The sequence below is a fragment of the Plectropomus leopardus genome, chromosome 2 (genome assembly GCF_008729295.1).
Source record: "Plectropomus leopardus isolate mb chromosome 2, YSFRI_Pleo_2.0, whole genome shotgun sequence".
Lineage (NCBI taxonomy): Eukaryota > Metazoa > Chordata > Actinopteri > Perciformes > Serranidae > Plectropomus > Plectropomus leopardus.
This window is the reverse complement of record NC_056464.1, coordinates 3,924,144-3,947,479: the sequence shown is the minus strand read 5'-3', so window position 1 is coordinate 3,947,479 and position 23,336 is coordinate 3,924,144. Positions and strand designations below refer to the sequence as shown.

The 23,336-nt window shown below is 38.9% G+C and overlaps 1 protein-coding gene across 1 annotated transcript; it reads left to right on the top strand.

Moving 5' to 3' along the window:
* Positions 1-620: 620 nt before the first annotated feature.
* Positions 621-23,270, top strand: nampt2 (nicotinamide phosphoribosyltransferase 2). Its single transcript, XM_042498787.1, has 11 exons — positions 621-875; positions 6,954-7,089; positions 9,370-9,473; positions 9,563-9,691; positions 11,146-11,304; positions 13,498-13,628; positions 13,877-14,102; positions 14,872-14,991; positions 19,062-19,202; positions 20,224-20,349; positions 21,657-23,270. The coding sequence occupies exons 1-11, from the start codon at positions 828-830 to the stop codon at positions 21,816-21,818; spliced, it is 1,482 nt and encodes a 493-aa protein (XP_042354721.1). The 5' UTR covers positions 621-827; the 3' UTR covers positions 21,819-23,270.
* Positions 23,271-23,336: the final 66 nt, after the last annotated feature.

The following is a 23,336-nucleotide window of genomic DNA, read 5'->3' as shown; positions in this document are numbered from 1 at the left end:
CTAGGTTTTTGTCATGATGCCACTATGTTTTTAGATGGAAAACACACACACACACACACACACACACACACACACACACAAATGAATTATTTTCAATGTACTACATGCAAATTTGATTTATTATTTTATTATTATTATTATTATTATTAGAAGTAGTAGTAGTAGTATCACATCTGGGATATGTCAGTGATTCAGAGCAGTATTGAATGTGACAGCGCACTTAGTGGAAATAGCATGTCTTTTCTTCATTTGCTAAATATGGTTTAAAAAAAATTTTAAAAAATGATGCTATTAGGTGAAAAATTGCAAAGCATCTTGCCTACATGTATCTATATGCATAAACACAGCAGAAATTATCACAAAATGAAGAATGAAAAACACCTAAAATGCGCCAAACAGTCCCTGAAGGTCAATACAAGTGCAGGACAAGGTGGAAGGAGAAATGAAACAGAAAGCTAGTTTAGATCGAGCATAGTGTCCAAAATGTCGGTGTCAAAAAAAACAATACAAAAAAACTATTGTCCTTGAATGCAACATGACGTAGCAAGTCAGAAAGGCGCTGAGAGGACGTGCGCGTGGCCATGCGTACTGAAACCCGCCCCTTTACAATAACCCCCAACCTACAAAATGACTACTGCTCTGCCTCGGCCGTATTAGCCCTGTTGTATCGTCTGAAACCGAGTCCACGGGAGAAATACAGGGCTTAAAATCACAACAATTCGACACTGAGGTTTATTTTCTCTGCTGACTGGTGTGGGGTCTGGGTCGCGCTCTTGTGAGGTTGCTACGAGGAGACCGAAGTGACATTTCATTCATCCATAACAACAATGGCAGCACAGGATTTCAATTTCTTGCTCGCGACGGATTCTTATAAGGTGAGTGGAGCCGTTTTTCTCCCCGCCCCCCATTTATTGTTCTATTTCGAGTTTTTTCCCCCCGTTAAAATGTTAATAATACCAATTTATTTGAGTATACAGTGTGCTACGCCTTCCGCCCAGTGTTTCGCTACAAAACACAGCGCATCACGAGTAAAGTTAACGTTTGCATTTTTAGTCAGTTGAATGTGTTGACTGCTACAACGTTGTATTCAGCATGTAAACTGAAAGCAAGTGAACGCACCAGCAGTGGTTGGTAGTAATACATTGTGTTGTGTGAAACGTATCAATGCACCCTGACGTTTGTTAAAACCAGGAACAGGACTTACGGGGGTTAACGTTAGAGCCCTAGTTGGAGGCAGTTAAGTTTCGTTATCACCATACCTAAACATTTTACTGTACCGAGTATAAACGCAATCTACCTAAACATGTTTTTATCTAACCACATTTTCTAAGCTGTGTCTTAGCATTCATAGTTTAATTAAAAAATAACAACTAGGTTAAATTAGGGGCTGACCCTTATTATTTTTCAGGGCCGATGCCGATTATTAGTAGTTACCGATAAGCATTTGCAGTAAAAAGGAAAATCTTGTTATCAGTATTTACAATATGGAATATAGCAAACACCACCACAAAACTTTGTTTCAATAAAAATGTTTAATCAAAACTGACACTTTCAACATCATATACAGCAAGTTCCCAGCAACTTTATTTAAAAAATAAAGTCAGGTGAAAATGTAAATTAAAAAATAAACAAATGAAAAGAGCTCACTGAGGTTTTAGGAAGTAAAAGTTCCTCCCACACTGACACTCTCTTTGCACTTCTCACTTGTTTATTTTATTGCTGATCATAAAAGCAAAATGCTGATCCTGATAATCAGTATCAATAATTAGCCAGACCAATAATCTGTTGACCCCTAGTTTAGTCATATCTGCTCACTCAAAACTAAGAAAATGACTTCTATAATATTTCGATTTGGAGCCAGCTCTTAGTACAGTGTTTGATGACTTGCTCAGTATGGCAAGGGCCCTTAAAATGAATTGGGATTGTCCTGTCCTGTAACAGTTGATCCTCTACATTCAGATAAATACCTAGTAATCCACACCCTTTTTTGCCTTTACATTACAGCATTGTTTCCTGTCTCAAAGAGCCCAACCTTTTATTGTCTGCTTAGCTTTTGGTTTCACTTCAGCCAATCCAAAACTGAAATCCAGTTGTGAGTCAGTCGCCCGTATGGACTGTGCCATACTGTAGCTTTTGCTCAGCTCAGTAGAGTTAAGTTTCAGATGTACTAAGTGCACACTCAGGGCTCAATATGCAAAAGGGCCCAAAAAAATTACTTGGAAATGACCTGTTAATAAATGGTGTGAGTACAGACTACCAGCCTGTGCTAATGATATTGCCTTATTGGTCTTTTCCTGAGAGACATGGTTACATAATGTAAGAAAAAGTCTAAATATTGTGTAAGTCTGACTAAAACTGGACTTGTAAAATGCATGCCATATCACTTAGCCATGCTCTTGGCTTAAGTTTTTTGTTTACTTTCTTCACTCCCATTTCTTGTGCACTGAGCTGAGCAGCCGATCAGAGTGATATCATTCACCAAAGCACTGTGCCTTCTCCAATGGTGATTCAGCATGCTGAATCGGCTGTAAAAAACCTGACAAGGGCCAACGAGGGCCAACAGTGTGGGACACACCGCAAAGACTAGGGCGACAGATGTTCACAGACCATCAGCTTGGTGTGTGAGGGCTGTAAGAGAGCCACTTTTTAAATCAGGAGGCTCAGGAGCTGGTGTTGGCCACACATACTTGAAACGGCACACAGAAGCTGGGTTGAAAGCACTTAATCATTTAACATGACAGCATGTATGGCAAAAATAAGCTCACCAAAATTACTAACATTTCAGGGAAGGTGATTGGCAAGTCACAGAAACAACTTTGCAGTATATTTGCCATTGCTGCACTCAGGAGCTAAACATATAATTGTAGATACCTGGCATCTACTGCACTCTTAACTTTAAGCTGCTTCCCTGTAGTGAACATTGTATTTAGTAGATGCACTGAAATGATCAAAATGCTTTAGACTTGCCACTGAATTCCAGTTTTTCCTCCTTTGTGTCAGAAAGAACAGTAACCCTTTGAAACCTGAAGACATTTTCGTGTGCTGAATTCAAATGCCATATACAGTCATTTAAACCTTTGAAACATGACCAAATGATTTCTTTAGAAAAATGAGGGAAAAAGGCAATGAGCAACTTCTTACAAATGTGTTAATTTTTGGACCATTTCTTAAGTTGCTGATTGCCTTCGTCCCATGCTTTTGAAATAAAACATGCCAGTTTGCACAAATTTGAAAGGTTTAAGTTTATCAGTAGCAAGTGAAAAACAAATGACTTTGGAACGAGGAAAGCAAGAAAGAAAGAAGGAAAGAAAGAAAGAAAAAGATGAAACACTCACTACTACATGCTTACATAATAGTGACTGTAATAGTGAACATAATCTCTTAAGTTAAAGTCATGGTGTGATTCATTGCATAGTAATGCACACCTTTTTTTCTCCATTGCAGTGTAGTTATGTGTATCCCAGAACTCAGCTTGTCACTGGCTGTTTAGCTTTCAGTTTCATTTCAGCCAACTGGTAACTTAAGTCTTGCAGCGAGTCAGACCTCTGCTTCACCAGGCTGTCAGTATATACAGTAGCTTCTGCTCAGCTCAGTAGAGTTAAATGTCAGATGTCACAGTTAGATGTCATTCAAAGGTTTGCACCGTAGCCAAATGGCAAAGGTCTGGGTGATGACCAGCCGGGCTTTTTATGAGTGCCAGCGACCCCTGAAAATGAGTCCAAAGCAGCAGCACAGCCAAGAGGATTCCTCCAATGTGTCTGTCATCACAATCACATAATAGAATCTGATTTGGTACATTGTGATGAGCTCGTTTGAAAATCCATCGGGTTTACTGGGTTTACAGAGCAGCATTTTACATGATTTCTTTCAACTGCTTTTTCATTGAAAATTTGGAATTAGTATTTTAGCATTTCGCATTTTTTTTTATTTTTGAGTTAGATTACATTTGAGTTTTGCATTGATGATCACGTTCTGGTCACAGAAATTATGTTGTCAGCTACAACGACACTAATTGTTTTTATCCATTCAGTTTGAAAACTGAGCAGCTTCCTTGAACAAACAATAAAAGTTTAAAATATTTTCAGAAATATTTAAATGAGCCTGAAATTTCAATCACAGTGAGGCTTGTGCCTCCGATAAGCCTCGGGATACACTGTTAAGGGAGGCCTCGTGTCTACAGTATCAGGCACACTGAGGTTATGTCAGGTTATGCTACAATCCTAAAATACCTGTGGGGTATTCATAGCATTTTCAGCTTCACCTGGCATTGCCTTATGGATGGCACTGTTTATCCATAGCATGTATTTTCTCCGTATACCAGATATGGTAAAAAGTGTGAATGTAACAATTTTGTTTACACAGTGTATTTTAAATTTATTACTGGAGCTGAGCTTGAAATTCCAAGTTTAACCAAAAATACACAATCTTGGCAAAATGGATGCCACATGCATGAACACAGCCAAAATGATCAAAAAATGAGGAATGGAAAGGGTATGCCAAACAGTTCCTAAGGGCTAATGGTCTAGAACAGCTGTAAAGCAGAGTGATGCAAGTGTGGTTAAAAGTCTCAACTTTTGCTTTTGTACTCCCTGTCAGCACTCCCGAAATGCATCTCGTTTTATCACTTACTGTTTGGAACAAGCTCTGTACGGTTCCATACTGTATAATGCTGATCATGGTGCTGAATGGCATGACTATATGCCTTTTCACCAGAGCATTAGCCAGTGGCTACATGTGACTTGGCTGTGTTTTTTGTTTTGTTTTCCACGTAAATTCCAGGTTGCATAACTTGTGTAATAATTAACGACTATATCCAGCACACACCCACAGCCCAGCTTAAGAGCACAGTGAGCTTTAGCTCTTGGTGTTTGACTTTCTGAGGAATTCACAGAGCTCTGATGCGTCCTTGTGCCCTGCTGCGTGCAGCTCTTAATCCTTCAGTACACCCCTGGACTGGATTGGGTCTGTTACCAGCATGCTAATACCATAATCATGCCTGTGTGTGTGCACACACCTGCTGCTGGCTACTCCTTTATTCTTTAGTGGGGCTTTTTTCTGCGATGTGTTCAGGGACCAACCCTCACTAATAATAACAATGATTATTATTATTATTAATGATAATAATTATTAGAAATAATACTTTAATGATTGACTTGAATGATTCTCCACAAATATTGAATAACTTCACTCTTACACAGTGCAGTGTACCCCAAATTAGGGATGTACATTAATATTGGCACGTCATTGGTAACGGCAGATAATGGCTTTGAAATTAAACATAAACCCTAAATGAACATTTTTACCAAACTGAAAGGCCAATAAAATGACTTTGATAAGCTGAAATAGGTCAAATTTGCCCTGGTTGTGGCTATTTTCAGAACTGTCTCAGGGAGAGCATCATCCAAGTCTGTTAACCCTTTGAATCCTGAGTAAATTTCTTTAAAAAAAACATTGGAAGCAGGCAATGAGTAAATTTGTAAGCAAAAAAAAAGTACAGGAAAATTAGCGCACACAAAAAAGAAGAAAAGAGAAAGAAAAAAGTAAATACAACAGTTGGGAAAGGGCTCTTTAAAAATAATAATAATAATTCTGCAACACATTTTTAATATAATTATGACAATTATAAATGCGCTTTTCTGGCCATTTTTCCCTATCTTATTTCAATAATCTACTTAATTTTTGCAAATTGCAAAAATTAAGTAGATTCATTTCTTGCCTAGTTGCTCCTTGCCTTTTCCTCACGTTCTAGAAAGAAATCAAACTGATTTGCTCGGGGTCCAGAGGTTTAATTACTTATGAAAGGTGTCGGAATGCTGCACAAGAAAGTGATGTCAATCCAGGTTTTAAAGTGTTAGGAATTTAAAATTTTTGTTTAAAATCTTTTAGATAAAAATAAAAATGGCTTGTCTTACATGTGACCTAGGTTAATGTAGCTCTTGTTTTGCCCAGTGAATGTGTATTTTTTTGAAAAGCATTGTACTTCATGTCTTCATCTGCCAGTCAGCCATCACGATAAGAGTAGGCATAATATACTAGTTCCACTACAGAAAAGACTTGGTACTCTCTGCAATTAGGCGGTAAGACATAAATCATACTTACATATACAGACATATATCGGCCATAAATGGGCATTAGCCAAAATTAGTTGGAAATAAAAGCATATCGGATATCGGCAAAAATCCAATATTGTGCATCCCTACCCCAAATCACCTCACACATGAAATGGTCTCCTGATGTTTAGTTTGGAAAAATGTGAGGACATTTTTATTAGAAATAATACTGAATAACTTCACTCTTATACAGTGCAGTGTCACCAAAATCCCTTAACGTGACACACACACACACACACACACACACACACACACACACACACACTCATGTAATTATTGGAACGGTTTAATCTGTTGCTTGTGTTTGCTCGAGCCCGTTGAAATTGTGGTACACGTGCGTGCACATGACCGGGATGAGACCACCTCTGTCTCATTTTGAGCCGGGAAAGACCCTGGTTTGAAGTTAGACACGGAGGGAAAGAGAGAGGTCTTTAATCGGAGGCTTGGTTAAGCAGAAGAATGTCAAGTGAATGCCTCTTGAAGTTATTTCTTCCAGTGACTGACTGGTTGTTGCTGTTGATTATTGCTGCAGGAGCACAAAGAGAGACTTGTGCTTCAAGCCGCCATCATTTCTTCCCACACCGATCCAGGAAACACGTTTACTGTACACGCAAACATCACGTTGGGTTTCAGCGTGCCGTGAGTGTTCTTACTGGGGTTTTATTTCATGCTATGTCACAATACAGCCTGGCTTGGCGTGATAAGATTAGAAGGTGAGGGATAAATAATACCCATACTCAGAAAGATTCTTAGGATTACATTGTAACATGTTTAAATGGGACTCTAGTCGTTTGTTTCTGCAGGCTGCTTATGTTTGACTTCTGTCTTTTTCTTTTCTTTCAGATCACACACTACAAACAGTATCCTCCAAATGTCAGCAAAATCTACTCTTACTTTGAGTGCAGACGCAAGAAAGGCTCCCAGTTCAATGAAGTGTTGTTCTTTGGTCTTCAGTATCTGCTCAAGAAATACCTCATAGGTACGTTCACATCCTCCCCTCTGATTTAAGAAATTACAGAACCATATCCACCTTATTTCTAAGGGCACAACTGTAGAAATGATTATGGATGCAACTTAATATGAGATAGAAGTAGCAGTAAGACTGTTAAATTTATTGATTTCTATGGTTAGTCCTACTGGCTAATCTTGGAGGCTAACCGCCAACTGTGGTTGTTTTCCAAAGTAATTTGCCTTCAATTTATCAAGCATTTTTTCCCCCTTTTTTTATTAAATGATGTTTTTAACAAGGAAATTAGAACAGAGCAGTTTTAACACATACTCAAGAGACATGTTCACTGTCAAAACAAAAGGCACAACTCCAGTAAAGATAAAAAAAAAAAGCAATAACAACTAAAAAAAAGAAAAAAAAGTGCTTTCACAATACCAATCTACCAATTCATTCTAGCAGCTGCCAGTACCATATTATTCAGACATTCTCTACATTCTCTCTATTAGTTTCCATTGCCCACCGACAGAGAGGAATAGGTTGCCACCTGAAATGTGTAACGTTATACTGCATCGTCCCGTATTACAAATTAAAATGCACTGTCTCTCACTGAATCAATACAGGACGTGATTTATCCCGTTTTTGTACACACCCTACTCTAATGCATACACTATGTTTTCACATGCTTGCAGTGACATCAGACATAAAGCCAAAAGAATTTTGAGAGTGGAGAAATATTAAATCTGAATTTGTGGAGGAGAATAACACAGAGAATAACAGGTCTATCACTCAATGTTAGTGCATGACGACCCCTTCTTTCCCTGTCTGAGAATGGAGTCTCTGTTTACATTCGAAAAATTGCCTATAATAAAATAAACTCAGCAGCATACCTTCAATTATGTTTAATCATCAGTTGTGTTACTGATTTACAGTAGTTCTTTCATATCATATAAAATAAATGCCTAAAGTAATATTTCTGTACTCCAACTTTATATTACTGGTGAGAATCAGCAGATAGAAAAACATGTAAACTGCGCCGTTAAGGCAGATGAAGAAAGTCGCACCCACAATTCATGCAAGGCATCCTGCAGGGTTCGTACAGACATGAAAATACCAAAAAAAAGTCACGGAATTTGCAAATAGCAATTTTCAGGCCTGGAAAAGTTTTGGAAAACTAGATATACGATGAAAGTATTGGAAAAGTCATGGAAATCTGTTTCACAAACCTCTGTAATAACAAATGATGTGTTCAAGACATTTGAAAATCTAAGGATAATTTCTGTTTTTACAGTTTCTGGATGTGATAAATGGTGTCATTTTAATGATTTTTAAAGAAAGCATGCTTGTTTGGAAGGTATATTTTCTTTGTAAATCACCAAAAACTATTTTTTAAAAAATCGCAACATTTTTTCTTTAGAAGTTACCCAAAAAAAGAAAAAAAAATGGCGATGTTTTACTTTAAAAATAGCCAAAATTTAAAAAAAAAATCACTGTAATACTATCTTGAAATAAATAACAAAATTTTTTTAAAGGAAAAAAAAGTCTTTACAAGTTTTTACAAAGAAACATGGCTTCCAAACCTGCCGGCCCATGGGTTTGGAAGGCATGTTTTCTTTAAAAAAGTGGCAGTAAAATAAATAGAAAATACAGCAGCTAAAGTTGTATACCCCTCCCCTTAACCAAAATAAAAAACATTAGTTCCTCTGCAGTGCTCAGAAAAATTATTTGAAGTGCCTCCCTGTTTTTGCAGAACCACCCCCCTTCCTCTCATTAGTTACAAACAGTCCCCAAGTTATGTTTAAATATTCAGTTCTAATCTGGTTCTAAATTCATTATTTTTAAATAGGCTGTTATATAGCACTGGAAAAAAAACAATAAGAGATACTGGTGGCCGACTCAGAGAATGTATGGTTTTGAAAATTAGCCTCAAAATCATGCAAAAGTCCTGGAAATGTATTGGGAAAAATGTGTATAAACCCTGCTCATGGAATAATGTGGAGGGGGAAGAAAAGTGGAAAAAAAGCATATCTACTGGTTCTTTGCTGTTAAGAAACTGATGTACAAGCAGGAGGAATATTCCTCACTGTACTTGGTTGTTCAGACCTCAGAAGTGTCAGCTAAGTGGTTTGGTAAATCCAAGCATCTTGTGGAAACAAACAGAAGATGAACTACACTGGCACACTGTGATATATGGTGGCTGTTTGTTGATGATCTGATCATAGAGCAGGCTGGACAGTTTCCTCGAGGTTGAGTTAAACTGTGGTGTTTTCTGCTTGTGTCTGAGGTTGTAGTTACTGGGTTTGTTCTCTACAGGCCCAGTGGTCACAGAGGAGAAGATTCAGGAAGCCAAGCTCTTCTACCAGATGCACTTCAAACAGGCTGTGTTTGATGAGGAAAGCTGGAGGAAAATCCTCGAGGTAGACAGAGATTTTCAACTGTCAATCTGTCTAGACAGATTTGTCATTATATATCTAAGCCAGAGTAAATGTGCTTGTTACTATGTCAGAAACATGATGGCCGTCTCCCTATCCGGATCAAAGCTGTCCCTGAGGGAAGGATTATACCGAGAGGAAACGTGCTCTTCACTGTGGAAAACACAGATCCCAGCTTCTACTGGCTCACCAACTACATTGAGGTAAACCCAGAAATGTAAAAATTGTAGTGTGATCTGTCACTAATCATGAGACGGCATGGTTCTCATTAACATAACTGATGTGAAATAAAGTGTTAGTGTTTATTAAAAGACCATAATGCTTTTTGAAAATGAAGAGAATAACTATTAAAAAGTATCATGAATGCTAAAATTATCATTGTAAGTCATCCATATAATATTATACATCTGCAGAACTGAAGAAAACACAATAACCCATAAATTTGTACAAAATCCAGCACAAATTTGTGTTTAAGAATGCTCTTTTGTGTGCATAGATTCTGCTCTTACCTATGAACAAATCCCAAATATGAAAAGATTGGTGAAAATCAGACTTTGTTAAAAATTGCACACATTATCTCTGTGGGGATCCCTTAAGTCTTTCTACAAAATTTGGCAACCCATTTTATTATACTCGCCATCGTTCACAAAACAAATATATAACTGAGCTCTTACCACTTTTATTATATTTTTTATATTATTTTTTAATTTACTTCTTTTGTGATTGTTGTTTTGTCTTTGTCCTGGTATGCCTGTGAGTGTGTGAATGTTTCCCTTGGTTGGGTGAGAGGGACCCATCCCTCTGTGAAGGTGGGCGGGAGTGCGGCTCTAGTGCTGTTTTTTTCATTAGGGCTTTTGGCTGCGCCGGGCCAAACTATGCTGCGCTGATTTGCATTTCCAGTGTCAGTTCAGACATGCCGTGCCACGTGAAACCGCGCCCGAGATGGACCTTCTCGGGACAAGGTCCAAAAGCACATACGGCTGCCCTCAAGTGGGTAGCGCTGACATTTCGTGGACCACAGCACCCCCACCCCCCCAATCCAACATTGTTTTTATCACTGAATTAGCAGCAATTTGTTAGCGGGTTACAAACACAGCAGGGAGGAGACTCAATGCAGAAACACCCTCAGTAAGATAAAGAGCTGCAGACAACAGCAACATATTTGGGATTTGTTCTACAGCACTTCTGCAAACAGCTCATGTCCAAAAGGTAAACTTCTTTCACCTGCCTGCTGTGCCACAACAAAAAACAAAAACACACACACAAAAACAACGGGCCACTTTAGCCAGCTACTTTTACACATCATCACTCAAGACCAGTCGAGAATGTCAGTTTTGCACAGTACTGCTATAACTTGTGATGATCTGTAAACTTAAGGTCAAAAATGTCTACATCTTAACTGAGGCAATAGTAGTCTTTATCCCTGCGACCTCTCCACCACCACTTCATTTAAACTTTTCCAAACTTTAGACCTTTAATCCCTCAGAGGCATTTTGGCTGGAAAGAACATCAGTATTGCAGAACTGTCAATTCATCTTTGCTGTCTTTATCTTCAACAATTCTCTTTTCTTTTTACTCATCAATGATCTGATCACGCTATCTGTCCTCTCTCCTCACATCCATGCTATTTTTTTATCCTCCTGTCTGCTGACTGCAGACCATGCTGGTCCAGATGTGGTATCCCATCACAGTCGCCACCATATCCAGGGAGTTTAAGAAGATCCTGGCCAAGCACCTCAGGGCCACCTCGGGCAGCCTGGAAGGCCTGGACCTCAAACTGCATGACTTTGGCTATAGAGGAGTCTCCTCACAGGAGGTCAGGAACACTTTCTGTTTTTTGGTTTTATTTAGTGAGATAACATTGAGGTTGGGAACAATGAGTTTCAATCTAAACTAATCCAATTAAGCTAATACAGTTTCCAGAAATTAGAATCAAGGAGACAGGTTGTATGAAAAATTCATTAAGAGATCATTTCTAAAAAAGGTCTAAGATTTAATTTCAGTTTTAACCAGAGAGCCTGGTGCCAGCAGCTGCTCACTCCACTGTCGTTCACCAGCTGCCAAGTGGAGCCAGTGTTAGCTGATGACAGCCACCCCTGCCATAAAACAAAACCAAATCAATCAATCAATCAACAGCTCCACCATCCACAGTCAGACACACGGCTGCTTATTTGACCTACAGCTCACAACTCGCACCAACAGCTGACGCCCTCCATTGTTTTGTAGGCTCAAGAAACATCCTGATGCCGACTACTGACTGGAGTTTACAGCCAGTCGGCGCTCCAATCTCATACTGCTGCTCATACGGCAGGAGAAAATAATTGCACACACAGCCGCTATTGGCTGTTCTGTTCTCCTCTCCTCTCTTCAATAAAAATGAAACATAGATTCTGTTATAGTTTTTGATATCAAGATCTTTTTTTAGCTCGACATCGTCTCATTTTGGTCATGGAAAGAAAGGCCGTTGAATAATTTTCATCATAGTCAACAAAATGAACACTTATTACCACTAGTGATGCACAGACACTGTGTTTGTATTTCTTCATAATCACTGTCTGTATGGCTATAACAAGAGCATTTCCTAACTTTCTTAATATTGTGGTTGATGTAACTGGTTTGTATTTTCACTAAAAATTTAAATGTACATGATCTGTGCAACACATGATTATCCTGGAATATGTACTTCGTGTATATGGATGTTTATGTTGACGTTGTCAGGTTATTGTATGACATCTTACTGGTTACATTACTGATTAAAGGCACAAAGGTTAGATTAAGAGCAGCCAGTGAAAGTCAGGGAGAGTCTTACATAATAAGTATAAAGCTAGAATGTGTGCTCAGTTATTAATCTTCTGTACAGCGGAGCCAATGAGTTTGTGAAAGTGTTTCATTGTCAGAAGAATCAAAAGTGACATTCTCATAGGTCACATTTACTTTGATGTGAATGGATTTTAAACCAGCAGTAGGCAAGATGATTTTTATAAGCACATTTCATACTTAAATGCAATTCAAAGGGCTTTACAGATTAGTCAAGTCAAATCAGGCCAATCACAAGGCCTGCCCCAAAGGACTGTACAAATAGTCATTTCAGTGCAATTTCAATTTGATCTATAAAGTTCAATACCATAATTATCCTCTAAGGGATTTCCAACATTCAACATCCCTCTGCCCTTGGACCCTCACAGCAGGTTAGGGAACCCCCCCTGCCCCAGCAGTGGGTTTATTAAAACATGAAGGCAGACTAGTGTCAGCGCAGTGTTAACCTAAAGTCTGTGTGTGTCTTTTTTATAAAGCTGCTCAGTGCATGAAAGGACAAATCTTTAACACTCACTCATCTGGCTGAATGGAATCATCAGTGTATCCCAGACAGAATGACTGGCTTTTTGCACCGAGGTCCTCTTACTGGTAACTAGGGATGTGGATCAGACCTGGTTCTATTGAGGACCCGGTTCTGCCTTTTCAAAACCAGAAAATCAGTCAACTTCAAGAACTTTCTACTGTCTTTGGGTTAAAAAAACTCCTTTAACTCCATGTGTTAAAGGAGTGCCCGCTGCTCTACAGCGGGCACAGTGGGAAGAGCACCCAAACTTTGTAGCAAGCCCTGACTTGAAAAATGATTAATCCAGTTTTGAAATACACGTGGAAATCAGCAGGATAAGAGCTAGTTAACTAAACAAAGGTTTTATTGTGATGTGTTCACGGCTCAGTAAAATGACCATTAGGCAAAGGTTAATGAAACGTCATCATGATGCATCCAAATGTAACATCAAGAAAAAGAAAATTTGTGCAAGAAAAGAATAATACAGTTATCGAATCAACAGTAGTATCGATAAGCTCAAACGTTATTGATTTTCAGGTTTTAAAAAAGAGGAACCTGGTTTTCGGTAGGAATGGGTTTCAATCCTCATCCCAAGTGGGGTAGATTCAGGACTTTGGGGGGGGGTTGAACTGAAGTTACACACACCATTCAAACAGCGCAGTAGCTGATGGTTTCCACTCTCCTCTCCAGTCTGCAGCATTAGGTGGAGCAGCTCACCTGGTTAATTTCTGCAGTACAGACACAGTAGCTGGGCTGCTAATGGCTCAGAGATACTACGGCTGCCCGATGGCTGGCTTCTCCATTCCAGCAGCAGAGCACAGGTAGAACACACACACACACACACACACACACACACACACACAGAGATATGAAAAACATGGATTAGACTGTGTTTATCCTGAATGTAAAATCCTGCTTATTTTGGCTTTTGATCTAGAATCAGTGTCACTATTCTGCACAGTTGAGTTGTCAATGAACTGCAAGGAAATATCTTCAAATATTGGACCTAGTGTTATTATCTCAGGCACCAAGAGACTGAGTCATTGATGACTTACTTCCTGTCATGCAGCACCATCATCTCCTGGGGGAGGAGCAGGGAGAAGGAGGCGTTTGAGCGAGTCCTTGATCAATTCTCCTCGGGGCCAGTGTCAGTGGTCAGTGACAGCTACGACATCTTTAACGCCTGTAAACACATCTGGGGAGACAAGCTGAAGGAGAGAGTGATGGAGCGCAGCCAGGACTCGTGCCTCGTCATCCGTCCGGACTCTGGAGACCCCGCGGAGACTCTTATTGAGGTAGATAACAGGGCTCGGTTAGACAGTGATCTCAGTAAACCCTTTAATATTTACATTTTGTCCACTAATGAGACACTGGTACATTTGGCAGGGCCTGCTGAGTTCTGCTCCAGGTGATATGAGATAGTCTTTCATGATTTTACCCAGCTATGAGCAGTTGTTAGCGATTTAAAAAAAAACAACCTTTTTGTCTGTTTTTCAGCTGCCGGGTAAAATCAAAGAGTGAATTTTGGCTAACAGAAATGCCCACTTTTCAGTTGTTTTATCTTAACAATACAGTTCATCCTTTCAACAAATCTTTGCCTTTTCACATCTGAATAACTTCAGCAGTCAGGGGCCAGTGACAGAGGATGATTGTTTTTTTTCCGAAAATGTTTAAACCTCTCCAGGGGGGGAGGGGGGGTCTAATTTGGTGACAGCAGGTGGCAGATGGTGAAACTTCCAACCAACCAAGTTGCAGTAATTGTGATTACACATTAGTTTTTTTCTCACCTGTGCTTTTTGAATTTTGTCTTTAAATACACCCTGCGTGGCTGTGAAGATTTGATTCAATCACTGAAGGTAGTTAGCAGTCATTGTTTTTGTTATAAAAGTGTATTTCCTTTCTTGATGCTACGAACACTTCTTCTTAGCCCTCCTTTGTATTGATCAATGACTCAGATTGATTGAGGTTGTAACATTTTGCTTTATTCTGCTTCATCTAAACATGGCTGACACCTTAATGTATGAATGTAACTCCAGAATAACATATTTGAAATGTCTCCTGTAGGTCCTCAAGATTTTGGAGGAGTGTTTTAGCTGTTCTCTGAACTCTGTGGGATTCAAGGTTCTGCCCTCTTACCTGCGAATTATTCAAGGAGACGGTATTGACCTCAGCTCAGTGGAGGAGGTGAGCAAACGTTTGGATGTTGTTATGGCCCGGGGTAACTTATCTTGATACATCACATTTAGTGTTTTATTTCTGTAATCTCTCCTGTTGCTTTCCTGTTTTGATCATTACTTCATCTATTAGAAACCCCTCCACTCTGTCTTTCTGTAACTTATTCAGCAGCTCCATTTATATTCTTATCAGCCTCAAATTAAATGGAAATTTAAGCCCCTGTTGTGTGTAAGAGTCCCAGAGGTAATTTTAAAAGAAAAATCGCTGTAGTAGACAGCACAGCAGGCAACACAAACACTGCATTGATTTTCATGTGATTTTTCATAAAAAAGCAGAAACATTTTAAAATTCTACAACCACACTGACACTCTTCACAGAAGGGCATAGCGTTTTTTTGGCCTTTTAATGGTTTGGGCTATCAGTCCTGTTAGTTACGCTGAAATTTTACTCACATTTCAGGCCAAGGACCCCTCAGCTGAAAGGGGGGCAAAGCAGGGACCCCCTGCTACATACATCAGGGTTTTCCACACATTCATTTATTTGTGTAATTAGATTGTTGGAGTTGGACTGGTTATTAGAAACTCTATTGGAATATTTATACCGTTGGGTTGTATTTAGTGCACTCGGGACAGAGACAGCACAGCAGGACATCAGGCTCGTTGAAAGTGAAACCGTTCATTCTGCTGGGTCTAAAACTTTCCTTTCACTTACAAACTGCCCCTCTCATTTATCCATCTGATCTGATCAGCTGTCAGCTGACAGATCAATTATCCACCCCGGGAGTAACAAACTGCTGCTGAGGGGGGAAAAATGAAATCATGGAGAGCTCTTTCTGCTGCACTGCATTCACAGACCTGCAAAACCATCCAGATTTAATGGGAGATGATACAAAGGGACACACAGGCATTTAAAAGATGCCAAAAATGAAGAAACAAGTATAGTATCAAATTGAGTTGCACATTAAACCTGGCTTACATTAAAGTGCCATGGATAAACAAGAAGAGGCTGATTTATCTTTGTTAATAATGTGATTCATGTTAATGTGTTTCAGACATATAAATTTTAAAAAATAAATCTTTCAAAAATTATCAAACAAAACTTGGTGGCCCCCACTGCATTAACTCTGAGGACCACCTAGGGGTCACAGCCCCCTTGTTGAGACCCATGGTATAGAGGAGCAAGTTTGTTTTCATTTCTGAGTAAATCTTTTAGAGAATAGAGCATTAAGTCAAACAAGTTAGTTCTAACCAGTCTGCTCACTTTAGGGAGGTTTCTAATGACTTTCACTGTTGTTGAAGCAGGAGTTAAACAGTAGTCATCTAGCCTGTTGACTCGTGTAAAAGTAGGAAAACGCTTAGAAAACAGTCAAAATTGAGAACAGTTTTTATCCATAAGGTTAAACATTTGAAATCACAGTTTTCAATAACTAAATGGTATTTTAAATGCCCCTGAAATGTGCGGCACTTTGCACTGTGTGTTACAAACACTGCACATTATCCTGCAGAACCAAATAACAGCTCACTCAATAAGAGTTAACAGTTACATTTAATTACTGTGTGTATAAACACAACTCCATTCAAAAACACGCACACTCACACAGTTACTCTCTTATGCATGAGTGTACACTTAAATTGACAGCTGAAGCACCTGTCTCTGAGCTGAGCGATGAGACAACCAAACTCCTCCCATTTCCCTCTTGGTATGTTAATAATGAGTTAAACCAACTAGTATTTCTAGTGCTGACTAGCGAGGGTAGAAATGTAAGGGACCGGTCATCTTATCACTCACCACCTCAGCTTACTTCCTGTGAATCTGTGACTAGTCTCTGTGTCCCCAGAACTCTGCACAAAAGTTGATCAGTAAAATTTAACTCATATGAATGATGGCCCAAACTACGAAAATAAAACCCATGTTGTATTTATTTAAGATGTATTAAGATGGTCTGCATTTTTCTGTTTTATCCTGTTTTGAAAGACAGAGGGATCACAATTTCTATGCTAAATCTAAAAACATTGAAATGAAAAGCAGGACCTGCCGCCCCTCCACCCACCTACTTGCATACATGCAAAAAGAAAACAAACACTTGAGCGACAACACATTGTAGTTTATTGGTAGCCTGCAGCCACCATGGTCACAAGTGGTGACGCAGAAACAGCAGAACTAGACAGTACTCATGATGTACTTAAGTCACCGGTATGGCAACATTTTGACCTCCTCTTGAGTTCTTTAAACAACCAACGTGTCGTTGACACAAACGTAGGCTGTGCTGCACACCACCTCAGGCTACATGACAGATATGGCGGGACAAATTTATGGCAGGACATATTTGCAGACAACATGACAAATAAATTTGACAGAAACGTCTGGCTTTATGCATATGAGGAAACTCAAGCTAATGTTTTAAAGTACCTTTCTGCATCTAGTGGCTCTTCTTTTTGATCCCAGTTGACTGTTGAAATAAGTTATTATTAAGTTTTGAATACATTATTTAAGTTGAGACAATATTGCCTTAGTGTGCAGCAAAAATATGGCAGTCACATGAGGGTTTCCGCCACATTCATTTATTTGTGGCAGGCCACCACAATCAAAACATTGGCTGTATATACCATTCAGCTGTTAATTACGTCACACTTTCTGTGAGTAGAATGCACTCTGGGCACAGATGGAGCAGGAGAACATCTGGTGCAGTGAAAGTGGAACTTAAATGTTCATTGTGCTGGGTCTAAAAGTTTTCATTCACTCACTCTGCACTCTGATTCTCCTCTCATTACCTATGCTGCGTTCATGAACCCACAGAGACGTCCCAAATTAGAGAGGGGACACAGAACGATAAAAAAGGGACACATGCATACAAGATAAAAAAATGGGAAGTTTGTTGGCACCTTATTCCCGTGATCATCTGCCCCCACACAAGTTTTGTGGGAAACACTATATATCACACTTTTTACCTTGTAGAAGAATTTAAAAATGTAAATGACAGTTGTTGTGGCCGAACAACAAATGATCAAGACTGGACTCTTACAATGGCATATCCTCAGTTCAGTTCTGAAAGAAAAGTTTGAATAGAAAAATGGAATCAACCGTGACCATAACTTCATAAGTCTCATTGAATTGTCGATAGTTTAATCCTGTGAATTTTGGATAAACATCACTTCTCTTGTGCTGCGTTCAGGCACCTTGAAAAATCTTTAAACCTTTGAATTCTAAACAAATTGGTTTGCTTTCTTTTAAAAACATGGGAAACAGACAATTAGCAGCTTGACAAAAAAGTGTTCAAGGGAAATTTGTGTATTTGGATTTTTTTTTAACAAAAGGAAAATGCCCAAAAATGATATTTATGGTTAAGATCATTTTACATTTTAAATTATTTTATAAAACTATTATCATTATTTTTCATGCACTTTTTTCAGGTCATTTCCTTTTTTTGACTACGTTTTTACGTTTTTGTCCTTTTTTGTTGTTTTTTGTTGTTTTTTGTTGTTTCAGGTAATTTTCTTGTACTTTTTACATTATTTTTTTGTTTGTTTTGCTTATTTTTGGGTGATTTTTATGAAGTTGCCCACAGCATTCCTCCCATGTTTTAGACAGAAATCATGCAAATTTGGTCAGGTTTTAAATGGTTAAAGCCACTTTGTCCAAATATGAGTGTGTGTGTTTGTCATGGTCCAAATAATTACAAAGTTTGGATATTTTGCAACACCAACCTGATGTTTTGAAGAGTAACTTAACCCCTAAACCTTTTTTTCAATTGAAAAGCAATGTGTTGTTGATTGATGAATTTGACTTTAAAGTATGAAAGTTCTACATACTGAGTATAAATATGAACAGTGACTGCCCTCTAAAGGTTGAATCCTGGCTAAATCCTGGCTGAAATTAAATTTGGGTGTTTGCTGATCCTGGTAACAGGACGCTAAGCCGAAAGTCAGGGGCTTTAGTTACTCTACAAAAAAAAAAAAATATTTTTGCCGTTTTCTTGACTACAAGACAGTTATAGTTCCACTTGCCTTAAAATGTTTCTAATGATACGTTTAGCAAATGAGTGATGAATACATTTGAAGCCCTTCTTTCTTTGTCTGTAGATTCTCCAGAAGCTGAGTGATGAAGGCTGGAGCGCTGAGAACGTCTTCTTTGGTTGTGGCAGCGCTTTGCTTCAGAAACTCAACAGAGACACACTCAGCTGTGCTTTCAAGTGCAGCTATGTGGAGACTAACGGCAAGGGGGTGAGTGGAAGGGTTGGATGCTGCAACATTAACTTTCCATACGAGATTTTCAGTTTACATTTACTGGCTCAAACGTAGAAACTTTAACAGATTATTGTTAATTATCGCAAATACCTGCAGGCTCTTTCAGTGCAGATAGGGCAATACATCGGCAGTCACTTGATAATTATGTTGCTGCACTAGTTTTTGATTTAATAATTTCTGATTTGATCTGTGTCATGATTATCATAACAATTATTTTTACCAGTTCATAATTCGCAATTTTTTCCATGCATTTCAAAGGGGCCATTTCATGCTTTTTGGGGTTTTCCCTTTTCTTTATGGTTATGTGTAGCATGTTATGCTTGTTAAAGGTCTCCTAAGTAAAGAGGCCCAAGTCCAAGCCAAAGGGAGCTCTCTCTCCCTCAGAAGACGCTGCCCCTAAGCTGCCTGAAAAAGCTTGTTTGGGTTCCAGCATTTACTTCCGTAACTTAGTGATATCACAGTGTAACATATAGAGTAGAATGTGCATAGATAGAGCCAGCTAGCCAATCAGAGCAGACTGGGCTTCTCGGGCAGCGGGACATAATTTCAGACAGACTGTTTCAGACAGAGGTGCTGCAGCAGAGGCCAATACAGTATGAGACACACAGTGTGTTTTTTGAACATTAAAACAATGTAAATCTATTCTAGTAGATCCCCCAAATACAAATATGATCCTGAAATTGAGCGTAATAGGGCCACTTTAAGAGAATGTTGGGAATCCAGACGTCACACAAGCTGAACAGTACAACAGTATACCTTAATATTAACTGCAATTAATTATACGGCATTGTTCAATAAGCACCACATAAATACCATGTATTTTTTGTTGGTAAAAAATAATTTTAGAGAAAATTGGGAAAAAAATTAGAGATGTTTTCTTGTATGGCACAGGTACAGTAATCCTCACAAAGACTGTTTTCAAAGTGCTCATAAGAATTTGGAGGTGATGATTTCCATCAGTTTTTTAACTATTTTTGTTTGTATGTGTTTTTTCCAGATGGACGTGTACAAGCAGCCAGTGACCGACCCATCCAAGGGGTCAAAGAGGGGTCGATTATCACTGAGGAGAAACTCTGACGGCTTCTTGGAGACAGTAGAGAGAGGAGCAGGCAAGCCTGAGGAGGTTAGTCCCAGCATTCTGTTTTTTAACCCTTAATGAAATGAAACATTAGTCCTTTTTACACAGAAATCACACTATACAAAATATGTTCTTCGTGCTGTCTCAGCATTTTTACACAGAACCAAACAACAGCAGCATCATGTAGCTCCATTGTGTGATTATAAACAGCATGCTGGCATTGCAGAAGCAAAGAGGTGTGATGTTTTACACAACAGCATCAGCCTCTAGTGTGACACAAAACATAAGTGTCGACAGTGTTTTCTAAACTATAACAATAGCATAACATGGCAATAACAATTATTTACTGTCCCTGTTTTATGGCAGCTGATCTTGTCCTCTGCTGTGAGGTTAAAGAGCTCCCAAATCTCCCCATTTTCCCAGTTCGTGTGCATTTATGGTAGCTGTTATTCTTCTTTGAGTTAGCTGCCAACTGCTTTTTAAATCCCCCCAGCTGGTGGCACACATAACACGCTGTCAAAACGTCATCCCCATCACACTCATGTCCCTGCCCTGCCGGCTTTACTTTTTACTTAGATCTCATTTCAGCACTGTCACTACCTCCATCGCTGGCTCAAAGGTGAGACTGCTGTCCCTCCATTTCGCCATCGCAGGCAATATAACAGTGTGATATTCTTGCCTTTAACAGGCAGTTTAAAAGGGGCTAATGTTTGCATATGTGTGACGGCTTGTCTTTTTAATGTATTTAACTGAATTTAGAAATAGATAGACGTAGATAGATAGATACATGTACTAGGTGTTTGAAATTTGACTCTGATACGCTTTGAGAATAAAGATGTTTCATACTGTGAGTTTTGTGCTTCCGTAAAGGTGGGAGAACTCACAAGACAGATTTTTTTAAAAAGAATGGTCAAATTCTGTGCAACAGGCCGACATAGACTTTTAATCCTCAGTATGGGTCAAGCTTTTAACAATGGTTGATGTTGCATTTCCCATAATGCAGCGTATGGCGTCATTAATTAGACTCTCCCCATCTGGAAAATGCCAGGTTGTAAGAAAAGCTTTTTGTTAAAAAATGGTGGTTTTGAGCCGAGCAACTCGAGTAACGTCACTTGCTGAATGATCTCAAATCAGCAGAGCTCCTCCAAACACAGCGTGCATCACACAGCTGCCAGCATTAAACACATTTACAAATGCACAACATTTAACAAAATACAGTATCTGGAGAGAATTATGAAGTGCAATTTAAACTAATTGCAGAATTGTGGATTTTTCTTTCTGTGCCTTTTTAAAGGAAACACATTTGGGCTGTTTCTTACAGTTTCTGTACTTAGTAATGTGTCTTTGTTCAGGACCTGCTGGTGACTGTGTTTGAGAACGGCACCTTGGTGCAGGACTACTCCCTGGAGGAGATCAGGAAGAACGCTCGGCTGAGGGACGAGGAGGTGAACCCCACCCTGCACAACCACGATCAGGAGCTGCTGCACAATCATATCATCAATGGGATTCATTAGATCGGCCACAAAGCCTTTCACTATGCACACAATGCCATCACACTCTAAACTCAACATGTTGAGGAGAGTGAATAAGCTGGTTCTCACAAGACACTAACATCTACTATAGCAAAATATAAGTATTATTGATTACAGTAATCATCAGGTATGGGTCACACTTGCTAATGATAGCCGAGTGCTTGATATACAATATTTAATGAAAGGTCAGCCTCATATATCAGCACAACAACACACTGCTGCAGCCCAACTTTTTGCCCTTTACTTTGTGCTTTGGAAACACAAGTCATGTTCATAACTGACAACATCACACACAGCAGCAGTGCAAAATAACCACATTTTGCTGCACTGTCACTGTTTGGACAAAACAAAATCAATGAAGCCAAACCTGTTGTTTCCATTTCCTGATTTCCACAAAGCACACTATGACACCACAGTGTTCAATACTGAATAAATAAAAAATAAAAAAAAAAATCTGAAATTAAAAATCATATGAATAAATTGTGTAAAATATATAGATGACCTAATAATTTGTGGAAAAAATAGAAGACATTGTTAAAACCAACTCCTTTTTATCAAATATTTCATCATTAGTTCTGAATTTAATGTAAGTTCATTTTTATTAAACTTTTTTATGCCCTTTTTTAAACCGCAGTTTTTATTTCATAACCACATGATAATGACATCATAGTCCGTTGTCATGACGATGGTCTTGTCAGCGCCCTCTCTCCTGTCAGCCAATCACAAACCCCCCCCCACAAGCTCAACAACATTTAGACACCCAGCTTCTCAAATTGGAGTTGAGTATCCCTAGGGGTACATCGATGAACTGCAGGAGGTACCTGAGATTTAAGAAAAAAAAGGCCCAAATACATACACGCACAAACAATGTCACAGCAGGGGGTCTCGAGCAGTCGAGATCCCTGAGCAAACACACCACCAACTAGTCCACACGCCATACCTGATCCATACGTGGACTTGAGCCTGTGATTCTCCAGTTCACAAGTGCCCAGGGACTGAGTTACTGCCGACCCAATTGATGAGGCTCTTTTGATACGAGACAGGGGTCATGTGATTGGCTGAAAGGCTTTACAGGAGCTGTGACAACAATGTCAACTCACCTTTTGTAAATTTGATGGATTAGTAGTGGTTTGATCACATGATTTTGAATATTTTAGTTACTAACATACACATGATTGATTCATTCATTCATTTTTTGATGTTTGTGATTTTAATATCAAGAAATTTCATCTGTGAAGTTTGAAACCAAAAGAAAAATCGGTCAACTCAAAATGCAGTCACAATATCAACAGCATTTTATTTCAAAAGTGATTTGTATTTATTTATTTTGTATCCTTTGCTGTTTGGTACAATGTTGATTTTTGATTAATGAGTTATTAATGATGCAGATTAACCTGAGAAGACAGACCTGGACATTAAACTGCCTTTACTAAATAACAGGCCTGATATTATGCACACAATGCAGACTGTAGTGAAATATTAGATGTCAGATATGATTTA